Source organism: Acanthopagrus latus, chromosome 14 (assembly GCF_904848185.1).
Source record: "Acanthopagrus latus isolate v.2019 chromosome 14, fAcaLat1.1, whole genome shotgun sequence".
Classification (NCBI taxonomy): domain Eukaryota; kingdom Metazoa; phylum Chordata; class Actinopteri; order Spariformes; family Sparidae; genus Acanthopagrus; species Acanthopagrus latus.
This window is the reverse complement of record NC_051052.1, coordinates 13911777-13933396: the sequence shown is the minus strand read 5'-3', so window position 1 is coordinate 13933396 and position 21620 is coordinate 13911777. Positions and strand designations below refer to the sequence as shown.

General features: G+C 42.6%; 1 protein-coding gene across 1 annotated transcript; it reads left to right on the top strand.

The window, feature by feature from the left end:
- The first annotated feature begins 778 nt into the window (after positions 1-778).
- Positions 779-17456, top strand: st8sia1 (ST8 alpha-N-acetyl-neuraminide alpha-2,8-sialyltransferase 1). Its single transcript, XM_037122115.1, has 5 exons — positions 779-1519; positions 2790-2934; positions 8658-8767; positions 11149-11241; positions 12092-17456. Exons 1-5 carry the CDS (start codon positions 1341-1343, stop codon positions 12570-12572), a joined length of 1008 nt encoding a protein of 335 aa, XP_036978010.1. The 5' UTR covers positions 779-1340; the 3' UTR covers positions 12573-17456.
- The last annotated feature ends 4164 nt before the right edge of the window (positions 17457-21620 follow it).

The following is a 21620-nucleotide window of genomic DNA, read 5'->3' as shown; positions in this document are numbered from 1 at the left end:
GATATATCCCTTAACTTTCTGACTCCAAAAGTATTGGACTCCTCCACATGGTGTAGACTCATTTGTTGATCTATCCATTTCTCTTTAGAAAAAAAAAAGACAAGATGCATATGCGAGTGTGTGCACTGGTGTATATTCTAGTTATATGAAGCAAATTTAATCACTTACAGTTGAACCAGTTAACAATGCAAGATGCTACATTTTCAACCTCATCAACCCTCGTGGATCTTTTAGTGGCTTCATTAAAACCTGAAAAAAAAAATCAAAACTCTGTAGTGGCAGGAATCATAAAAGTGAAATGTATATATTACATTTGTATTCAGTTCAGGTACCAATCTCCTCCAGAAATGCTTTGAGGACTAGAATTTTTTTCCCATGCGGTTAGAGGATAATGAAAATCTCTTTCTCAAAATCTACTGTTTTTTTTGTTTTTGTTTTTTTTCTTCATGATGAATCTGATTTTTGGTCATCAACTTTCATTTTTTAAAGTTTGACAGGTGTTGCAACAGTAAAAGATGGAAGTTTTTGAGCTGCATCAAGTTAACCTAAAAAGAATAATAATATACGCATCAATGCATAAATAATTATAAAGACATTTATAGACTTTATTTGCCAAACAAGAGGACGACTCGAGTGTTCTCTCTTCGTACTTTTATTTTGAAGCGCAACTTCCGCTCCGGCCCCTGCTGCTTGACGCCATCTTGTCGCTCCTCTGACAGCACAGGCAGCACTTTGTCTCAGCCAGGGGAGAGAAGGTGGGAGGTGGAGGGAGTCTCTCAATTGGACTGGCCCGGTCTCACACTCGCAGCGCAGACCCTGCAGCAGGACGCGGACCGAGGAGGCCCCGAGGAGAGGCGGGGGACACAGGCTCGAGGTGGAGCGGACAGGCGGGGAGGGGGGAGACACACACGGAGAGACCCCTTTCAGACTGGGATAGAGCGGGACACCGGGCGGGGAGGGGGCCCCGCATGATTCCTCCTCGCTATCCGCGGGCTGTGATGATGGTGGTGATGCACCGAGAGCACAGATTCCTGCGGAGCCCGACACGCTGCACCACGACCCCGCAACCGAGCGAGAGCCGCTGCAGGGGCTCCTGCCGCCCTCTATCAGAGCCCGAAAACTGGATTTCCAGACCGATGCTCGAGCCGAACCACCGGGTAACGGACTAACGTTACCCTGCGTGCTCCATTCATACTCCGCCCCGCCGCGGGATGAGACGGGGATTTGCAGCGGACGCAGACACCAGCTTTGAACCGAGCCTGCGTTTGACCGGGTCCAGGTGCGCGCACCGGGATTTGTTTTGAGCCGTGCAGCAAGACGAGAGAGGAGGTGGGGGGAAGATGTTGGTGCGATGCTACCGGGGCAAGCTGTCGGTGTGGGCCGCTCTGTGCGTGCTGGTGCTCGGATGGTTCTACATCTACCCGGGCTACAAGCTGCCCCAGGATAAAGAGATCGTGGAGGAGGTGCTGAGGCAGGGGGAGGCATGGCAGAAGAACCAGACGGGCATCGATCTGTACAGGTTGGTGTCACGGAACAGATTTATGTGTTTGCCAAAGGTGCGGCCCGGTGCACTCACCTGCCATCAACTGGGCTCCCATAGGTCTCTGATATGACCACTTTAGATCATGAGTTAATGTTTAATTTGTCATATTTCGCATCAAACGTGTCAACAGTAGGGATGAGTGGAGAACAAGATAAGCCCCTGATCACAATCTGAACCCAACAAATGTAACTGGCACAGATGAGTTTTCAATCTTTCTATAATCACAACAAATCCACTAGGTGAGGATTGGTAAAATGTTGTGTTCTGGGCTGGATATGTACTGATTTCTCATTTAAATACACCTGGTTCGTAGCCAGGGCTGGAGTTTGTAAAAAGAAACAGTTTTTTGTCATCACAAATAAAAGCAAATGTCACATTTTTGTCACCACCAACACGGCTGGAAATGTCCTGAGATGATTTGTCATATGTTTTGTCGGCAAAAACATAGCTAGAGATTCTCCTGAGGTTTCCTTTAAAAAAAAAAAGAAGTCTGCTGGTGTGACGCTTACAAAAGTTGAAACGCCGTCACTCGTCAGAACTTCTGCTGTGGTTTCAAACGTACTGATGTTGAAACACAGACCCGATCTGAGGTCACTGGGCTGGTCGTTTTAATCAGACTGTAATCAATGCCCAAAAGAAAGTAATTCATATATGTATACATCTTGAATTAAGAACCTCAAGCTCCTAAAAATCACAGCTTTTATTCTTCCAAAACTTCCTTAAAACATTTGCATGTGTCAACACATCTATGCAATACCACAGAGGACACAAAACGCATCTCCTTATTCAGTCCCACAAACCAAATCACCAGGCCGTGTGAGTCGCCCCGTGGAGTATTATCTAAATGTTGTTCACTTGAGAATGCAGACGACTCTCCGAGGCAAAGCCGATTAGGATCATGAGGGAAGGTGACACCTGCAGAGCAGTGGACAGAGCCTGCGGCAGGACGTGATGCTCACATTAGAGCCGTGGTTTTACCGAAACGTCGCTTTGTTTTGTCAGGTTTTTGTCCAGTGAATTATTAAGACGAGAGTGATTAAAGCTGAGGAGAGTCCTCACAATCATAAACAAATTCAAACTCTATCCCATTATATTGATACATATCTCATTCTGGCTGCCTCCTGGTAAATAATTAAGCCGATGTTCCAGCCCATCTCTCGCCAGACTCCCAGATGTCCTGTTGATGTAATTCATGTCAAGCCATCCTAAGACCAGGCTCATTATATCCAACATCCTCTCTGCACAGGAAGTTGCTGACTGAGTGCTGCGATCCCAGGAGGATGTTTGCAGTGACCAAGGAGAACTCGCCGATGGGCAAGGTCCTGTGGTACGACGGCGAGTTTTACCACTCACACACCGTCAACAATGAGACCTACTCGCTATTTGTGCAGGTACGTAGAAAAAGCTGTAACTATAACATGTCACAGAAGAGCAGCATCCGCATGGCTCTGTTATTCCTCTGCTCCGGTGGGAGGTTTTTCCCCTCAGGGAACCACAAGACTTCTCGTTCACCGCATGACTTTGAGAAATGCCGCTGTGTTCTCAAGAAGCTGCTCAGACCAGACGATGGAAAGCGCTTTTTCGTCCCACTCAGCGCAATTCGACACTGTTGTGGCGACTCTGTGGGATTCAGCGTGGATCCTTTGCTAATCCATGATGGAGGCGGGGGGAGGTGGGCAGCGTAGGAGGCAGTGTTCTGCAGTGAGAGGGGAGTCGGTGTTAAGATGTGATATAAGAGCAACAAGACACCTTTTGCGCGATGCTGCAAACATCAGGTAAAATGTGAGGATGCGAGACATGACACAGTCCTCTTTCATTTTAAGATTTCCGTCACTTTGAGACCAATACATTTGAGTTATTATAGGAACAGAATATAGTTGGAGATGTTTAGATGAGGATATATTTGAAGTGTTTATGGATCTTGTATGCTCTGGTTAGGTTTTGACACACACAACACTTGGTTATTGTTTTGGAAAACAACATGATTCAAACAGCTGTAGATGACTCGACACATGAAAAAATATCCAGATTTGAGCACCACAAAAACAGCTGGAAATGTTCAGATGTCTCCTGAAATGTAGCCAGTTCTGTCCCCACAAGCACAGCTGGACATTGGCCAGACTTCCAGTAGGTTTGGTCACCACAAACACAGCTGGAAATGTCCCAAAATCTCCTTAAAAAATAGCCAGTTCTGTCACCACAAACACTGCTGGAGATTGGCCCAACTGCCCGTGAAAAATATTTGAATTCTTTCACCACAAACATGGTTGGAAATGTCCCAAGTTTTTCTTGAAAAACACCCAGTTCTGTCACCACAAACACGGCAAGAGATAGCCTGACTTCCCACAAAAAATATCCAGGTTTGGTCTCCACAAACACGGCTGGAAATGTCCAGAGATTTCCTCAAAAACACCTGGTTCTGTCGCCACACCACTCACAGCCTGAGACTGGCCAGACCTCCCTTGAAGAATATCTGGTTTTGATCACCACAAACATGTCTGGAAATGTCTGGAAGTTCCCTTGAAAACTCAGCCTCATCACTTGTAACTCCACCATCCCCTCCCCCTCCCAATGTGGAAGTCAGTTAATAAACATGAAATGTGAATGTAATGTCGCACGTTTTGCTCAAATGTCAATATGACATACGTAAGCCTACGCCACGTACAAACATGGACTAATCTGGGGCTTGCAGAAACACTGACTGCTCACATTACATCCTGGCGACTGGGCTGTTTTTTTTCCTCTTGTGTCTAATCTAAGACAGGGATGTTTAAAGCATGAGTAAAAGCTGGTGGAGGATGTGCATCTCCCTCCTGAGTTGCTTCCTATTTCCTTTCTCATGTAGAGAATATAGCGAAGGGCAAGAATGGACCAGGACTGGGTATTTATGCTTGTGTGCGGGTGTGTGTGTACATGTGGATGAGGATATTTGTGCCTGGAAACAGGACAAAATGAGAAATTCTGGTCTGAGCGCTGTTGCTGTGGTTTTTGTAACCAGGGGCGGCACATCTCACTAATAATCAAGATTGGATCCCTATTAGCGCTGCAGCAGATCCGCAGTTTAATATCCTGGTTTGGTGAACGCGATGAATATCTGACTCTAATTTGCAGGCGTGAACGGGTGCGTGTTCATTCATGAGTGATGGGGGAGGTGGATTAAAAAAAAAAAGAATTTGAATATGAATTGTAGCCAAGCTGAGGCACAGTGTGGTGTGTGTGAAGTGGAATATACACAATGTTTTAGCCAATGAGTATCCATGCTTTAGATTATGAGCACGTTGGTTCATCAAAATTAGAGCGAACACAATGAGTTTAATCATTGCATAGTCATTAATTAGTAGATAATTAATGAGTCATTTTTTTCAAGCAGCTGTCTCAAAGATGTGCTGGTTTGCTTTGTTTTACGTGATTGTGAAAATGCTGGGCAATATATCGATATTATACTGTTATTGTGATACCAGACTATGTTTTGTCTTTCAAAATATCAAAACTATGGCTGAAATAAACGAACAAGTACGATAAAGTGAAAAAAGAAAGTGTACTCAACATACTGTACTATTTAAAGTGGTTTCAAGATACTGTGTCTGAGATAATCGCCACCACCCATTTAAGATCAGGTAAATATGACAGCAATGTTTCTTCCCAGAAGCAATGTCCTGGTTTCTTGATCTACATTATTCTGGTGGCTGATATCTCTAAAACCTAAGTGAATGAATCCAAAAATATTTGAATGGCTGGATCCCAGTGGAGAATAGGAGGATGAAGAGGCTTTTTTTTTCATTCGGTTGAACTATCCCTGTAAAACAAGATGTAAAAAATTGTCTTGTATCTGTTTTATGCAGCATTTCCTTACATAAGTGACTGTATTTGTTTGTCACGTCTCTGTGTCACTGAAACGTGGCTGGTTATTGTTCTGCCCCTGACTGAGGTTATGATGACATCCTGTTGCACTGTATAACTTTGAACTTTCGCTTGTATCTCCCTGTAACGCTTGCATGGCCTATTTCTAGTGGGGCATTTCCTCTACAGGCCTATATTGAGGCCAGTTATATGTGTTTCTCGGAAGGAAGGTAACTAGTATTTAGGTGGGATGGACAAAGTGCAGGCTCACACACAAACCGTTATTCTCTGCCTTCTCAACTACCAGTGCTGTGATTGTAGGTCTGAACACAGACAACCAAGTTGGCAACAGCTACAGTAGCATCTGAGCATCTGCCAGGGAATGTGCCAATTAGGGCTTTGACGGTTAATTGCTGGTTAGTTCAATGGCTCAAACAGAGCTTCCATACACACAGTTCACTGGACTGTACAGTAGATTCCTATGATCTCTTGTTGTCTGGTGTTCACTTCATGCAGTCCTGCTCTTTGTTGTCCCATGCAACAGAAATTGCTGTTGAAAAGGCTGTGTGAAAAAACACTCTGTCACTGATCTCAGACGTAAATAAAACTGGACATAATCAAAATAAAACACAGTCAGGGTTTGTATTTCAATGATCACCTCTGCTTTAATCTAAATAAATCTCATCTATTCACAGAGTAAAATCAGTCAATCAATCTTTATTTGGTGCTTTTCATACAAAGACGTAGCGCAAAGTGCCTTACCGAGATTAAAAACAACAACCGAGATTTAAAAACAGTGAATAAAATCAAGAGAAAATGTGAAAATATTGTTCAGAGCCGTTGTAAATCGCCTCCATACAGTATCCTCTGTCTTCAAACTGATCTCTGTCGGGCTTGGGTGTGTGTTCAGACTCGTTTATTCTCACATAAGGCTGCCAAATCCAGATGAACTGGGCCCTGTCGCCCATGGTTACTCCACAGCTAAGTGAACCATAAGCTAATTAGCTAACGCATGCTAGTTACTGCCAAGGATAGCCAGCAAAGAGCAGCAATAGTTGGTTACTCCGGTTATATGCTGCCACTTATTTTCGTTTTTGGGGCTACCTTTAAATTCTCGCTATATTCTTCCAATTACACCTTTAGATAAATTTAAAACTAGCTAAAATCTTTTAGCTGTTGTCCCACACAAAACAAGAATTGTGACAACGAATTAACGATTGCCCAAAGATACTGGTAAAATAATTTGCTTTCTAACTTTCCAGAAATAGCTGGACCACCTGCTGCGGTAATAAGTGTCCCCCTGTCAAGTTTTTAGTGGTGGTAGCTGGTTCCCCTCCTCAGCTTGATGTGGTGTTAGCAGGGTATTGTCCTCTGACTCAACTCCCTGTCACGGTCTGAAAGAGACCCTGAGGCAAGGAAGGGTGCGTTTGTGTGTGTGTGTGTGTGTGTGTGTGTGTGTGTGTGTGTGTGGGTGTGGGTGTGTGTGTGTGTGTGTGTGTATTCTCAAGTGTGTGCACTCCAAGGGGAATAATGAGCACAATTGTTTCCGCCATCTCGCTTAATCCATGCCTCCAACTTAAAGGCAGCCAAGGCAAAGAGAAAGGACATTTTTGGCTCTTGCCTCGTGAAGCATGGTATTTCAGTGTTCTTAGTGGCAGCTTTGATACTGTCCTAAGCCAGGCTTTAATATAGATGATGATAGGGTACTAGTATGGGTACTAATACCCCAGGGTGGAGCCTATTTTTGCAGTTGGAAAGATTATAGAGTAGCTCAATTAATTTGAAAATAAACTGATGAAGAAGATAACCGCAAATACGGACTTAATGCTTCTGATTTAAACCCCTGTGTCACGATTTGTGAAGTGTGTGAAAACCAATTAGCAAGCGAGTTGAGATGTCAGCCAGGCTGCCCAGACTTCTTCCCTTGGATGGCAAAAACTGAGACTTAATGGCCGACCATGGGCCAACGAGAAACATCTATTGTATTGCAATTTTAAAATTCATAATACCAGGATCCCAAGTTCCCTTCAGACTCTTCCTACATATTTAAAGAGCCTTTTTACCTTAAAAAAAAAAAAGCACAAACAGTAATTTATAACTATATTATAGTCTTTTCAATCATTTATTTGTCTTTAGAAACATTTGGTGGACTGAAAAAAGTAATAGATAAACAATTGAAATAGTTAGCTATATGGTAATGGATCAGCAGTTGAAATACTAAGCTGAAAATAATGGATTAACAGTAGGCTTAAAGAAAGAGACACTGAAATTGGTTGTTAAAATATGAAAAAAGAGGTCAAATAGGCTAATAAGCTTTACATATTGGAAACAGCTGAAATAATTATTAGCTTAAAGAAGCTCTAAAAGGTAAATGGGTGTAAAAGTAAGCTAAAACTAATGAACAGTTGTAATTGTTAGCTAATAGATACACAGTTGAAAAGGTTAGCTAAAATTAGCCTAATGTATAGCATAACCCAGTGAAATAGTTAGCTTAATGTAATGGATAAACAGCTAAAATAGTTAAAGATAAAACTAAGGGGTAAACAGTAGAAATAGTGAACCAGTGGATTTACTCAATGGTTCACCCAGTGCTGCCATGCCTCCATCCACCTCTGTATTATTAATGATTATATTATATCCTGTTTAAACTGTATACAGGGAGCAGGTATGCAAGAGTAGTTGAGTTCTTTTGACAGGTCTATGTGGAGAGCAGACACAAACACTGTGCAGAGTCTGAAGAACAGACATTAACCAGAGCGCACGCCACAGGTTTGATTATGGAAGAGCAGAGATAACAACTGTAGAAAGTGTGTGTCTCCATCTTTGAAATGTGTTTTCTGCCAGAGGTAATGTGATTACATTTGGCTCAGATTTATACGTTTGTTTCATGCTTGGCAGTATCTCCTTTATTGCCTTTCTGTTGGTCTGTGCCTGCTTGGCATTTATGATTAAATAATCTCACAGTGTATAATGAAGACTTTGTTCTGGGAGCATATGCCAGAAATGTAATCTGATTCACAAGCTGCGTGACCTCGACTGCCTTTTGTCGACCTCCTCGCTGCATGTACCCGAGCTCGTGTGTCCGTCAGCACGCGAGGCTGTGAAGGGAAATTAGCAGGTCTGCTCGTGCTCCGGCCTCAATTTTGGGATCTGAGTTGACAGAAAATTAATATTTGTTTATGTGCATGTGTGCAAGCGGCTCTGTGTGTGTTTACGTCCAGGTGGTTGTGTCAGCGCGTACGCTAAACAGAGCTGCATGTTCTCTCCTGCCCAGGAAAACCCTCTGCAGCTGCCCTTGAAGAAGTGTGCAGTGGTGGGCAACGGTGGCATTCTCCGCCACAGCAAATGCGGACGGGACATCGACCAGGCTGACTTCATCATGAGGTGAGAAACAGCAGAACCCCGTGGGGCAGCGAGTGCAGGTCCGTGCACGTATATCACTTCCCTGCTGTTCTCTCCAAATGTGAATCTGCTGTGCCCCGGGAGAGCAGCAAAACACCATCAGCCATCAGTGTTAATGAGAGCTGGTGTCGACTGTAGCCACGAGAGAAAGACAGAGACAGAAAAAAAAAAATGGGCCACGGCAAGAGCAGGAGAGAAAAGAGGTTAAGCATGAGACAGCAAAAAAATGGGAATGATGATGGAGAAAGGGAGCATAAGCATGAACTATCTTGTGTCGCAAACTACAATAGATGCTAGATAAGGAAATGTGAGGGGACTGGGGCGTCACACAAGGGGAATCATTTACACATTGTGAACAGGAGATAACAGTGTTTTTCCATTTGAAAGAAGTAATCAGAGAGGCATCTGTAGTTTTGACAGAGGAAGAAACCATCTCTGACGGAAGCTGTAATCCTCCTCAAGAGACTGACACCTGCACTGAGTGTTGAAGCAGCAGTCCTCAAATCTACAGATCTGAAGCACGAGGAAATGATCACACCCTTCATATCCCGACTAGTTGGTTACATGTAGACCATACATAGTTTCATAATCAGATCTGTCAGCTTGTAGCTTCAGAACAAGAAACTCTTGATGCTCGAAGTGTGTCGCAATCCAGAGTAGCTGTTGATCCGAGCCAACTCTGTGTTCTTCACGCCATTTGGTTCCTTGTGTTTGTGCACATATTGAGTGTAATGAGGAGCGTCACTCGGGAAGCTTTTTCTCACCTGTTTGCTTTAATTGTCGGTTTATCCCGCCGCATAAGGTTTTGAACAGGCTGTCATTGCATTCAGCGTGGTGAAACCGTTGCAGGAAACCCAGGATAATGCAACAAATGAATGAATGCAACCGTTTCTGCAGATGCACCGTCGCCACGCTGTCAGTACAGAGAGAGAGAGAGAGACCAGCACTCTGCTGATGAGAGGAGCTGATGTGATTAGACCTTGATTGCTACCAGCTCCTCAAAAGACCCACCGATAAAGACTGACAGATTCTTCCAAACTCTGCCCTGTTTTTGCCATCATCTGTGTATCTGACTATTAAATGAATCACTAAGAAGTTTGATAATCTCTAAATCAGTCAAAAAAAGTGAATTAAAAGTGAATATTTTCTGGTTCTTTACTCCTCTCAGGCAGTAAACTACTGAAAGAAAAAGTCATTTTGGGGTTTTGGACACTCTGAAAGACAGTTTTTAACCATGTTTATGGTAATTTATGGATTAAAACAAGTAATCCAGTAATCAAGAAAATAATCACAGATGAATCACCAGTGAACTTCAATGTTAGATGGTTAGTTTATTTATTAATTCTTTAACTTCAGTCACAAACATACCACCTTAAAATGGCTTGGATGAACAGATTACACTCTGGATATGAGGAAAAATGTGCGTCTGTATATTTGATGCACAGCAGGGTGCGCCTGTATATATATATATATATATAACCAAGGTTCAGGAACTGGACCACGCCACTTCACCTCCAGCCAATTAAACCACCCGTGTCTCCTCAACTCAGCCACCTGTGACTCGTTAAGTCGACCACCCATGTCGCCCTGATTCAGTCACCTGTGAAACCTATAGAGGCGAGCCTAATCATTTCTCTCCCGTTCGTCTCAAGTTCTGACATCCGTCCACACTAAGACAAGTACATTTGAAATCCTCACCACCTTCCAATGAATCAAGAGGATTATAACATTATGCAGAGATCTCCTTGGGTTCCTTAAGGGTTTTCTGTGTCCCTCCTCCATCTTAAAGACTTAATTAACAGGAAAAGTCTAAATCATCCAGATGGGGACATGTATAATTCTCACCTCACCCACTGCTTGCCAGCTCCGGACCCAGCAGCCGGCGAAGGGATGCAGGGATCGATGGACTTGACTCAATAAAAGCAATTTACTACAAATCTGATGATTCACGAGGCTGGAGTGGGATGTTTGAATAAGATACCAGCCAGTTACCACGTGGTTTGCCTGTCAGAGATAAGGAAACATCTGGTCATCACTTATTACTGTTTCTCCTAACCTGTGACATGATGGGGCTGGCTGGAGGTTTTAGTTCCATAACGACATGAATCACTGTGATTTTTACTCCACTAAACACATTATCCTGCAAATACGAAATTAGATTTCAGAATAATTACGTCAGCCTCTGGACCTTTGACACAATCTTATCAGCTTTAATCAGGAAGTAAATGGCCACGACTGTAAATCTTGATAAAGCTTTTATGAATTGCCAATGGTGATTCATGCACCGAGTATATGCGGCGTGTGCTGATGTAGAGCATTCGAAATAATGTCAAGTCTATCACGCGTGCTTCGGTCTTTTTTAGGTGTAACCTTCCTCCGCTTTCGAAGAAATACGTGGAGGATGTTGGAACAAGGACACATCTGGTGACAGCCAACCCCAGCATCATCGAGAAGAGGTAATCCGCTTGTGTTAGGAGGAGGAAGCTGGTGGGTTATGTTGTGGAATCACTGTGGTGATGTGAGGTAATGCAGAGCTGAAATATGATATTGTTTTTTTTATGGAACAATTAAATCTAACGTATAACCTTTCAGGGTGGCATGAATGGATTTTGTAATGTGTGTTAGGGGAGGCAAGCATGTGTATAGCACCTTTTTTTTACAGACAAGACAATTCAAAGTGCTTAAATATTTATTTATTTATGTATTTAAAGATCCCCCATCAGCCGAACGCCTCTTGGCACCAGCTAGTCTTCCTGTGGTCCAAATGCCAGTGCATCATCATTACAGTAAAAGCTGTGACTGCCATAAAATCAATTAGAAATATACATTTAGGAGAGAACTGACTCCTTTAGTCAGAATTCTTACACAGAGATCAGTCATTTTGGACCCAACAATTAACTCACAGTCATAATGAAATTCTTAAGGAATAGAAACCTTTATCCTGCACCTTTCTATAAACCCTAGGTTTTTAAAAAATGACGTGTCCACAGAAGAATGTTATCGGTATAACCTTGAAATAAAATCTATAAGGAACACAAAGCAATATGAAATTACTCTAATCGATAGGATTTTAAAGAAGGAAATAAATCCCTCTCTGCCTGCTCAGTCTGAGCTGGAAACTGTCCACTTTATCTCATATATGTTAGACCGAAACTTATTTCCTCTCTAGAGCTCAGAAAAAGGAAGAGGAAGCAGACAGAGCTGCAGTTGACTCAACTACACACATCAGTGTACGTTTGCCTGAAACATGTAATCTCAGTCGCTTCACCACAACTGGTAGAGTAACTCTTCTCCCTTTCCACTCAGATTTCAGAACCTTCTGTGGTCGAGAAAAGCTTTCGTGGACAGCATGAAGGTCTACGGCTCCAGCTACATCTATATGCCAGCCTTCTCCATGAAGCCTGGCACCGACCTGTCGCTGCGGGCGTACTACGCCCTGGCAGACACCTCCTCCAACCTCACCATGCTCTTTGCCAACCCAGAATTCTTGCGCACGGTGGGAAAATTCTGGAAAGCCCGCAGCGTGCACGCCAAGCGCCTCTCCACGGGGCTCTTCCTGGTCAGCTTGGCCTTGGGGCTGTGCGAGGAAGTGACGGCCTACGGCTTCTGGCCGTTCTCCGTGGGCCTGGACGAGCAGCCGGTCAGCCACCACTACTACGACAACATCCTGCCATACAAGTGGTTCCACGCCATGCCCGAGGAGTTCGTCCAGCTTTGGCATCTGCACAAAAGCGGCACGCTGCGCATGAGAGTGGGACACTGCCCGCCACAGGAAGGACGCAGCTAGAGCCGACAGCGACGGTGGTCAGCTGAAGTTCAGCAGGCTTTGCAGGAAGCAGATGAAGACAATTTTTTTTCAGCAGGAAGAAGGGGTGCGCGTATTTCCTCTGAGGAGCCTCGGCACTGCGTCTGTGTCCACACACACACTCCTGCTGTCCCCCCGCAGCTAATCCTTAATTATCATGAGAATGTCCTCCACACACACCAGACCAGACCAGACCAGACCAGACCAGCAGCACCAGGGACAGAAGACACACCGACACACCGCAGCCACACAAACACACACGTAAAATAATCATACATTCCCAAGAACTTGCCACATCTCCTCCCTTTTATTCCTGAAATGTGTGTGTGTGTGCACGGATGTGTGTTGGGACTGATGAAGGTGAAGTCTGGATGGATGGGGGATGTTTTTTTGTTTTGTTTTGTTTTTTTGTCCTTGTATGGTGGCTACTGTATCTGAGTGACATATGGGGCAGCTGGACCAAACCCCCCTCTGGGTCTTTGTTAAACAGAGACAGAAGGAGGACTGGGGGGAATAATAAAACGCACTGAAAGACCGGTGAAATGAGAGGAACAAGGGAGAGATAATGGCGTCGCGGTACCTCGTAGCTTGAATAGAACTGAAATTTAATGGAGGAGAAAAAAAGAGACTGGCAGGGGGGAGAAGAGTGAAAGCTGGCTGGTGTGCGTCTGAAAGGATTTTTTTTCCCTCTGCTTTTCTTCAACCGAGCGCTTGATCGGCATTCTCTTGTGCCAAATGGAGCTTTAGTTCAAAGCAGGATCCATTAGAAATGGAGTCTTAACTACTGCATACCCCGGAATGTTTAGCCGAGTTGCATCTTAACCCTTTTAAGCGAAAAGGGAAAACGAGTACACCCCCCGGTGTCCGCATGTTGTTTCCGTTTGCCAAATGTGATTTTCGGGATTAATGTGAATTCTTTTTTTTCTTTTTTTTAGGTTCATCAGTGGCCATGGAGAAAAGGGAGCAAGCGTTATCGATGTATTTAATCAGAAAATGAACATTTGTTGCAAAAAAACCAAACAAAACATTACACATAGGTACCTCGCCTCGAAGCGGACATGTTCTCAGACTGACCACTTGGTATGTTTTCACTCACAAACAGGCTCCGCGACCTGCTTCTTCAGAGTGGAAGTTAACAAGTCGATTCTTGGTGTCTGTACTATACTTGCCAAGTGCCATGCCGAGGGGAACAGTGGTCTCTTTCATACTCTCGCACCGTCTCTGTGCTCTCAAATGGCGAGGCACCGATATAAAGAGATGTACTGACAGAGGAAGACTCCACGTCACGAAGAAGTGGCATTTTACAGGAATGGGTGGCTTTTGTTTCTTTAGATGCTGACTTGTGACGTATTGTTTTGTATCTGAGCACAGGAGGAGCGAAGCCTCTTTTCCTGTGCTCCCTTTTTTTTTTGTTATAATTGTGTTCTTGATTTTTCCGTGGGCAAGGGAAAAATAACTTGCCAACACGAAAGGACACGTCAGTTTGATTTATTTTGTACTTGCAGGCCTTGCAGAAGGAAAAAAAAAACAATGTACTTGATTTGAAGTTTCTTTTGAGATGTTATTTCAGAGTGATAAATGTTACCGTGCCATATTGTCAGCACTGCAAACTGCATGCAAAGTGCATCAAAACACTCCTCGGGACTCAAGGTACAGAACATGTCGATAGCTGTTAGCGCTTCATGCTTTTTATCCACCTCCTTGTCTGTCAAACTGAATGAGGTCCAGTGCCTTTGAGATGTGTCGAGGCATAAAGATTCAAACGAGGGATATTTCTGACTCCGTTCATGCTCTTCGCTGTGTTTGATTTGTGATCGTGACCCTTGATGTCATGTAACATTAACTTAAACGAGAGCTACACGTCGGACAATGTTAATGAGGCGAAACGAACTCGAATCATTTCCGGTCCAGACGCACGCGTGGCTCCTCGAGACAGAACTTGACGAACACTTTGACCAATTTGTTTTACGTACTGTGATGTTTCTGATTTGCACCTTTTTTTGTTTTTGTTTTTTTCTCCTCTCCTGCCCAGTATTGTGAATGAATGAGATGTGACATATTGTGAATTTTAAGTAAGCATGATGATTTTTAATGTATATGTGCTTTTTTTGGTAGACAGATTTGTATCTTTTATGCTCGGATTCATGCCCTCATTCCATCCTGTCCGAGCATTAGAGGAACCAGATTTCTTATTGAAAGGGAGATGGATCTGTCATGTAAATATTGGTCCGTTAGCAGAGTGACCAGTTAGTTTTAGTTCTCCGGTCCTTCTTCATAAGTATACTTTTTTCAAACAGCCACATGTGGACTTCATTGAGCCAAACAGGTCTAAATAAACTGCAGATGTTGCTAAAAGAAAACATCTGAATCTCTCGCACTGTGCTCTTCCTGCTACTACGTTCACAAATCTTGTGCGACATTTAAACGCAGTGACATCGTAGTTTTGTTTTTAACAATGTCTGTTATTGATCTGGCATGCATATGTAATGCATATTATCAATATTTTTTTACATTCCAGTCAGACAGTTTCATATCATGTGGCTGAACATGCCAAACTCGTGTTTTATTACATATTAAACACAAATTTAGGTAAATTTGAACTTGGGCCCTGTTTTATTTAGTTTTGGAGCCCGGGTTTAAAAATGACGTAACAACCCTTTAATAAAATGTGTATGAAAAGTTTCATCTTTTGGGGAAATTTTCCTGAGAGCTAGATTAGAGGGTTGATATCAATCACATGCATTGCCTTTGATGTTAAAGCTACAGCTAACAGCTGGTTAGCATAGCTTAGCAGAAAGACTGCTAGCCTCCCAGTACCTCTACTTGACAGCTTGCTATCCATCCAGTATATCTGTTGTGTTAAATTCATGACATTTTACTGGGGAATTTATTTAAAAGCAGGATGTAAACAGCTTGATTTTCAAAACAGGGAAACAGCTAGCTGTTTCTGGTAGCAGCAATGTGCTAAGCTAAGCTAAGCTAAGGTACGTGACCGTGTGTGTGTGTGTTGCTTCAATATTAGCTTAAAGCTATGAGGGCCATATCAATATTCTTATCTAGCTTATCAAATAACTGCATCTCCCACACTGTTAAACTTACTAAATATTTTATTAAAGGATAATTCCAGTATTTTTTTAACCTGAACCTCTTGAGCCTACATTTACATTCTTTCAGAGGCCAGGTTTGAAAATGACAGAGTTACCCCTTAAAAAAAAAAGGTGTATGAATATTTTTGTAGTTTCATATTTTGGGAAATGCATAAAAAGATTAGCATCTCTCAAGTATTTCTGTTAAATTTAGAGCTACAGCTGACAGCTGGTTAGCTGACTGCAAACAGGAGGACACTGCTCACCTATTAGCGCCTCCACAGTTTAGTAATCACCCAATATATCTCTTGTGTTAAATCTATGAGTTAATCTGAGGAATTAACTTAAAAAGCAAGATTAAAACTTCATAGAACAGGTGGATTCTTATTTTGGTTGCTGCTTTATAATAAGGGTACAGATATGAGGCCAGACACCTCGGACAGAAAGCAAACAAGCCTACATCCCAAAATGTCAGACTATCTCATTGAAGCTGCTAGTGTTAACACGAGGCCCGTGAAAAAAGGGGGACAGGGAAAAAAAAAAGATCATGGCACGTACACAGTGGCAGCATTGTCGTCCATTTCCTTTCCTCTTTTCCTGCCAACAGGTCACATTTATCAAACCTCAAGTATGCGTGGCTGCAGGGTGACAAATTGGTTAACGTCTTATCGTGGAAAATGTCACATGTTTGATTGGCTGCAGTGTCTTTTAGCAAGACACTGAAATACCGACCACAGAGTTTGTGTCAAACCACGGGTCCTTCGCCCAACAATGACAATATCTGCTAAGACTCTGGTCCTGTGAGTATGCAAACACTAAGTTGTGGATGCCGATGTCTTTATCAGGTTTAACATGGCAGAAAGTCTCAGATGTAGTGATGTGATCGTTTGAAGCTACGTTTTTCTGACATGTCTTCACCTACAGAGCGCGAGGATATGCTTTTATCACGAGTGACGTGACAAACTCAATGTAAAGTGGATCAAACAGTGGAAGCAAATACATGTTGGCGTTCGCTTTAATCTGATGAGGCTGTTGAAGTCAAAGCCAACGTGTGCAGCATTTTTATGCGATTATAGCATCTTTTAAATTATTCTTTTTGCCACTGTAAAGAAAGTGCGTTGCTGTCAGCCCCTTTATCTCAGTGTCACTGGGACAAATTCCTAGAACAGACAGGCTACCTTTTTTAATGTTACCACAGGGGGCGCCAGAGTCATGATTTTTAAATTCCAACACAGCAGCTTTTAAAATTTTAATCAAATATAAACACATATTTTAAATGACACTATACCATGATTCTGTAGTTGTGGTGACGCAGTAAACACTCAAAACAAATAGAACTGACCATTTGTAAACACTGTTTGACTCATCTTTTGATCCATACCGGTCCAGAGGGCTCAACTTTCTTACATATTTAGATATTTGATGTTATGCCAAACTTTGTTATTTTAAATACCAGATGTCAATGTGCTTTATTTGCCTTGAATGACTGAATTTGTTAAGAAAAAAAAAAAACGATGGAGAAAACCTTACGGAGGCATTGCTTTTCTGCACCACGTCAACCATCACCTCCTCCTGCTCATTCGAGTCGTCTGATGTGAACAGCCCTGCTTGAGCATGTTGAAAAAAAAAAATCAGAAGTGCAGTTTAAAAATGGAGTAAACCAACTGTATGTGCCACCTTGATTAAAATGTGAAGGATACGTGAGAAAAAGATTAATGAAAACAACCATATCCATATACAAGGCGAACACTGGTGTCCAATAAAAGAAAAAAAAATGATACATCACTGTCGGCTGTGTGGTTTTTCTTCCTCGTGATGGAGCGCCAGATGTTGCTCTGTAAGGTTAACTCACACTCATTTTTAGGTGACAGGACAGATGTGGCGCACATGTGCTCGAAAGTGTTTGACTTTCTCCTGAATATAAGCACGACTTGTTTAAATGTTGAACCTGTCTTGTTTTCCAGGCTTTTTATAGCATTCCTGTGGTTTCCCCCCTTTGTGTGGGCACACAGGAATCTCCGCTGCCCATACAGTTTGTTTAGTGGTTATGAAAATGTTCTGCTCCCGGGAGGAATGGCATCGGATAAACCCCTTCTGCTTGCCACAGCCGTGTCTGCGTGGCCTGTTTTTCTGGGCCATGAATTTTTAAAGATGTGTCAGCAAAAGCTGCACCGCTGTCTCGCAGGCCGCTGTTCCCAGCTGGACCGTTCAGCTTCACCTGCGCTGTGTTTATGGTCGAGGCCCTAATTTGACGGCCTGGTGCGGAGAGATAGCTAAGAGGACGGAGCATATTAAGGAAGATGAAGATTTAATTATGAAGGCTGTGTGCTTGTGTGTGTGTGTGTGTGTGTTGTTGCGGTGTCATGCTGACTAACTCGTTTTTTGGATATGTTAGCAAAAGAATGACTTCATCTAAACCTCATGTCATAAATAAGGTTTATAACTTGCATCAGTGGTGGACAGAGCTTTCATATCTGAACAGTGAAGCTACTGCAGAAGTGCCTTAACTCTGCAGGGGGGCAACATCACTGGTTTCAAAAAAAAGTCCGATTGTAGTTTATGGTTTCAGTTGCTAGTTTCAAGTCCTCTTCAACACAGCATTGATCTGAATTGCGTAAGCTATTGTCCCATTTACAGTAAAATAGACAATAAAGCAGGATATGCTTAAGGCACATAACATACGTTTAATATATTTCATGACAAATCCAGTGGTGGGATATACGTATCATATAGGACTGTCAGCAGGTGGCTAACAATTATGCTAACAGCAGCAAAAACTGTGGTTAATATGGAAAATGGATAAATAATCACAATAGACATTCAGCGTTGGATTTCTCATTATAGATTTACTACATTTTTTATAGAAGACACTGAAGTTAGGCTGGATTACAGTCACACAGGTATGAGCAAAATAAAGTAGCTAAGTCTCTAAAGATTTCCGGAGATGTTTGGTGTGTCATATATCCTAACATAGTAAATGCAGTAATTTCACCTACATCCTTTTTGTAGCGGGTCAGTATTACTTTATTTACCTCTAAAAGTGATGTATTGCGTTACATTACTGTTAAAACACTCCACCAACAATACTGAGGACTGGGAATGGATAGGTGAGAGGTCTGTTGAGAAAGACTAGCGTGTAGCATCTCACTGATGAGGTAAAGAAAATTTAAAAAAGAGGAAGTGAATGTCAGCTGGTTCATTTTTGAAACTGTGAACTTTGTTAAAAATTCGTAGACGGCCTACTAGCTTATTTTGGGGACTGTGTGAACTGAACTTTGAATTAGCTCTTGTGATGTGTGAATGTGCACAACACTGGCTGCGGGGCTGCGGGGCGACTTTATGACTGCCGAGACGTGGCCACAGCTTAACCTCGGGTTCTTGGCCAGATCCACCATTTTTTCCAAACATGGTCACTTCTGGCCTCAAAAAAATTAACAACAACAACAGCAACAAGATGGTGACCACCATAACAGCAAACTCATGGCTTTTTTAAATGGTAGTCCACAAACGAGTTGGTGACTTCAAAATGATCCTCAACAGCAATTTGTATGGATTTGAATTCTCAGATCTTAGCATGCTAAACTAAGGTAATTAACAAAGTAATCATTATTTTTTAAATATCAGCGTGTTAGCGTCATCCTTGTCAGCAGGTTTGCATGGCTGTAAACTCTTACTCGTGTTTTCTTTTTTACCTAGGAGCAGACGAATTCACATCATGTCTGTGTGGTCACAGTTGAGATTAGCTGAAATACTGAATTAGCTCAACCGACCTGCTGATTGTTACTTATATGGTATCGCTGGTCGGCTACGTCTGTTTAAGACGAGCTGAAGTTGACGACACCAGTCAAAATGAAAGTTGCACCGCCCCATATGAATCTATGTGGCGTACCATCATTTTAGCCATTGGCACACTGTTTGATGGAGCTAATTCACCCTGAATGACAAACTCAAGAATTCAGAGGCCATTTCTGATACATTGGTTGTGTTTACGCACCTTGACATTCAGTCATTTCTCACCTATTTTTAAATTCTAGGCAAGAAGCGGAGCAGTCAGGGAGCAGACATGCCTCACTTGGCAAGTCTGTCTCCTATTTCTATTTCTGGCACGAAAGGCAACCTGCCCATAGAAAGGAGCGAATGTTGAAAACTTGAGTGGGATTAAGAAACTCTCTGTCTCTCTGGCATGCTCGCGGCCTCTGCACTATTAAAGCCCATAATAGCAGCTCCGGACATGGATGACATGTTTTTGCCTTCTTGCCGCAGCAGAACTCGGCTCAACGTGTTGGACGGTTCAGCCCAAGGAAAAAAATTCACATGACATGTAAAACGAATATAATGGATTGTGGGGCGTTGTGAAATGCTTACATGTTGTAAAAAAACAGAAGGAGTTAGTGTTAATGTTCAGTTTGCTCTGTGACAAAATTCAATTACTTATGCTTCGTTTTCTTGGTTAATTCATATGTGGTGCATAGCGGACACAGCCTGGAAGAGACTCATGCGCTTCTGTGAGTGGTGACTGGACAGTGAACCGGCTGTAAACACTATTTTGGACGATCAGATGATCTCCTTTAAGTCAATAATGAAAGAGGTACTGAGCAACTGTCTGGCTGTGTCTTTGCTTTTATTTGCTTGCATGGCATCGCCGGTGCTCCTGTGGCTGACTGTGCGTGTCTTTACATCCATATTGTCTGTGCACATTAAACAAATATTCAGGCTTTCCAGTCCAGCTGGTCTTGTCAGTGATGCCAGCAGATATTCAGCTGTAAATGAGATTTTCCTCTCATGTGTCTGATGACTAACCTTAGTGAGACTGCATGTGAACACTGTGCATTAAATCCTTCTCCTACTTTAGATGCACTGAAGTGATAATCTCATAGTGTGGGTCAGCTGTTTATGTTGGGGATCACTGATTTGAATTACTTTAAGAACCTGCACCTCCACCCACTCACCCACTGTTTTTCCATCCTGAGTCAGTCTTGCCTGTGGTACACCATCAGGTTGAGCTTCAAGTCATTTGGTTTAAGGCAGCCTGCAAAAATCAATCAATGCCACATTACATGGCTGCTGGGCAAACTGAACGGAGCCTCAAGAACCAAATATTGTTTTTTGTTTTTTTTTATTCATATGCTTATTAGCACTAAACACAACAGTGGAGGAATGACGCTAGTTTGCATGCAGGACGCAACAGTAAACAAATGTTCCCATCTGTTAAGCTGCGCTGGCCGGCCATTTTACCACACTGTACATTCAGTGCATCCATTTCTGTAACATTTACTCCAAAACACTGTATTCCAAAATTAAATGATGACAAAGTGATAATACAGTGTTGATTGCAGATGGGTTTTTTTTTTTAATGATATTATTTTATTTTAAATGTCTCTTTCTCTCTATACCAGAGATCCTGAGATGGCATTTGAATGACAGCTCATTTGAGCAGAAAGGAACTTCTATGCCCGCCCTAGACCCCACAACAGCCAGGTGAGTGGTCATGTAAGTAATGAGATTTCAAATACAGTAATATATAGTTTTTAAAGCCATACACTTGCATTTATAGTCATAAAGCAAGTGTAAATATGGAAATAAAGAACTAAAATGAGTTTCTTCCCCTGTTACTCTCAGACAATCAATCCGCAAGTTGTAGAAAGAGTTTGCAACTGAAGAAGACGGACAGTGGACTGGTGAGTGAATCAGTGTCCCTCGTTGTTCAATGCCCCCGACAATCTCTGTCGTCTCATTTAGAAGCTTGTAAGCGACCGCAGGACTCTTTAAAATTCAAAAGTGGAGTGCAAAATCTCTTAAGCTCGTGTTAACCTCAGACCTTACTTCAGGCATCTTACCAAAAATCCACTCAAAAAACAAAACAAAAAACAAAACAATTGACTTGGCAAGGGTGCTGGAAGTGCTAAAATGCTAACCGATTCAGGGATTTAGGACTCCTTTCTGC

What these genes read in the sequence shown, in the direction of transcription:
- st8sia1 (XM_037122115.1), top strand. Translation starts at nt 1,341, where the DNA reads ATGTTGGTGCGATGCTACCGGGGCAAGCTGTCGGTGTGGGCCGCTCTG. An exon ending in CAGGCTGACTTCATCATGAG is followed by an intron (nt 8,768 to 11,148) that starts GTGAGAAACAGC and finishes GGTCTTTTTTAG; the next exon opens with GTGTAACCTTCCTCCGCTTT. An exon ending in CCCAGCATCATCGAGAAGAG is followed by an intron (nt 11,242 to 12,091) that starts GTAATCCGCTTG and finishes CTTTCCACTCAG; the next exon opens with ATTTCAGAACCTTCTGTGGT.